We start from the raw sequence: 2,042 nt of genomic DNA on the forward strand, positions 1-2,042 counted from the left end.
CTGTACATGCTGTACTCACTGCCCGGTGCTGAGAGGTAGGAGAGGCGGTCGTCGTGGATGTCAAGGTCATCGTCAGGAGCGCCATCTGCCTGCAGGCGGAGAGGGGGAGGGAGGGATGGTTAGGATGAGTTTGATGACCCACAGCAGTGGAAATGAAATGATGGATGGTGAGAGCGGAAACTAATGCATATCAAACGCCTTGGACTGGAACTGTGTAAAAGCAGAAATAGCTCTGCTCTGGTTTTTTTGCTCTTAAAAAGGTTTTTTTTTTAATATATATAGTAAATAAAAACATTTGACATGGATACTAAGCAAATAAATGAATAAACAGACATGAAATATTGTTTTAAGCAGAAATTGTTTGTGGGGATACACAATATATTTGTATGATATCAGTTAACAGCCAACATTAGACAATTTTTTTCATTTTATCAGATATATATCGGCTGATAGTTTTCAGATTTATTCAGTTTTTTCCAATTATAATTATGGTTATTATAAGTATTATTTATTCAGTTATACAGTTCACTAATTATAGAAAGCAAAATGCATCCAACAACTCGGCCAAACATAAATACCAATCATCCAATGCCGATAATTATAACATTTCAAACAGCCTTGTTGATATATACATCAACCACTTATTACAAATACATGTATATAATCATTATTTATTCAGCCATTGGCAGTTTTAGTGATGTCAAAATAAAAGTCTCAGGCAAATACCGATAATAAAAATAATAATAATAAATTATCGGTTAATTAATTGGCCTTGCCGATATACAAATTGACCGATAATTACAATTACAAATATCTAATTATTTATTCAGGTGCTGCTGTTTTTAGTGCTGTCAAAATAAAAGTTCCGACACTTATCCAAACAGAAAAATGTAAAGCCCAATGCCAATTTAAAAAAATGGCAAGGGCCTTGGCAATATATAGGTCAATCACTAATTACAATTACAGTAATATAATTACTATTTATTGAGGCATTGGCAGTTTTAGTGCTGTCAAAATAAAAGTCATGCTTCCAACACCAAAAATAACAAATTAAAGGCTGATGCCAATATCGGTCATTATATTGGCCTTGGCGATTATAGGTTGACCACTAATTACAGGCACATAATTATTATTTACTAAATTATACAGAGTAACTAGAAACATTTTAACCACAGAATGACGACAACTAACCAACCAAAATCAAGTATTCCAGAGAGCAGTGTAGTAATGGATTGCATTAAGACACATAAATGAGGCTAGGGTTGTTATGGTTGCCGACCCTCATTTAAGGCAGCGCTTCCCAAACCTGTTCCTGTAGGCACAGCCACAGTACATAATTTGGATGTCTCCCTTATTTGACCCATTCATTTCGTGTCTTGGAGTCTCTACTAACGAGCTGAAGAGTTGAATCAGGTGTGTTTGATTGGGAAGAGTCTCAAAATGTGTACTGTTGGTGTGGCTTCAGGAACAGGGTTGGGAAACACTGATCTAAGGTGTTTGAGTGGGGGTGGGAGCTCTAGACAAAGAAGCAACATCTAGATAGTGAGGCACAAAACTTTAGAGAAGCTTACCTTGCCCTCTGAGACCCAGACCAACTGGTTCTGCTGCTGCTGGATGGTCTCTTTCAAAGCTCCGTACCACCCATCGTTCATGTTGTTCAAGTTGATGGTGGCTAAAAGGCCAGGAAGTCGCAATTTACTTACTACAAATACACCACAAGTGATGCTTGCATTTAAAACAATAACTTTTATGGTGCTTTTGTAGCTTGCAAAAGTTCCCAGTTCTCATTCATTACATGGACTAGATTGTCCTGGACATGCTTTAAAATGTCTCCTTTTGTGTTCCATTGACTAAAGAAGGTCTAACAGTTTTGTAACAACATGAGACTAATAATATTATTTTGTTGTTGGGTCTACTCACTGGTGAAGAGGTGATGGTTGCTCTTTCTCAGTTTAAGAGCACGCTCATACAGCTTCCGGGCGCTCTTCCTGGACTCAGGACAGAGCCTGGTCCTCATGTTCTTGACACCCTGCTTGCTGTCA

At 37.7% G+C, this 2,042-nt stretch overlaps 1 protein-coding gene across 1 annotated transcript; it reads right to left on the reverse strand.

Moving 5' to 3' along the window:
* Nucleotides 1–6: 6 nt before the first annotated feature.
* LOC107736648 (tight junction protein ZO-1-like) lies at nt 7–2,034 on the reverse strand (the record flags this gene model as incomplete). Its single annotated transcript, XM_016548024.1, has 3 exons — nt 1,921–2,034; nt 1,572–1,672; nt 7–89 (listed from the first exon to the last, which is right to left on the reverse strand). Coding segments are annotated over exons 1-3 (281 nt in total), but the record flags the coding sequence as incomplete, so codon positions are not given.
* Between the last annotated feature and the right edge of the window lie 8 nt (nt 2,035–2,042).

The sequence above is a fragment of the Sinocyclocheilus rhinocerous genome, unplaced genomic scaffold (assembly GCF_001515625.1).
Source record: "Sinocyclocheilus rhinocerous isolate Xijiao unplaced genomic scaffold, SAMN03320098_v1.1 C36856941, whole genome shotgun sequence".
NCBI lineage: Eukaryota > Metazoa > Chordata > Actinopteri > Cypriniformes > Cyprinidae > Sinocyclocheilus > Sinocyclocheilus rhinocerous.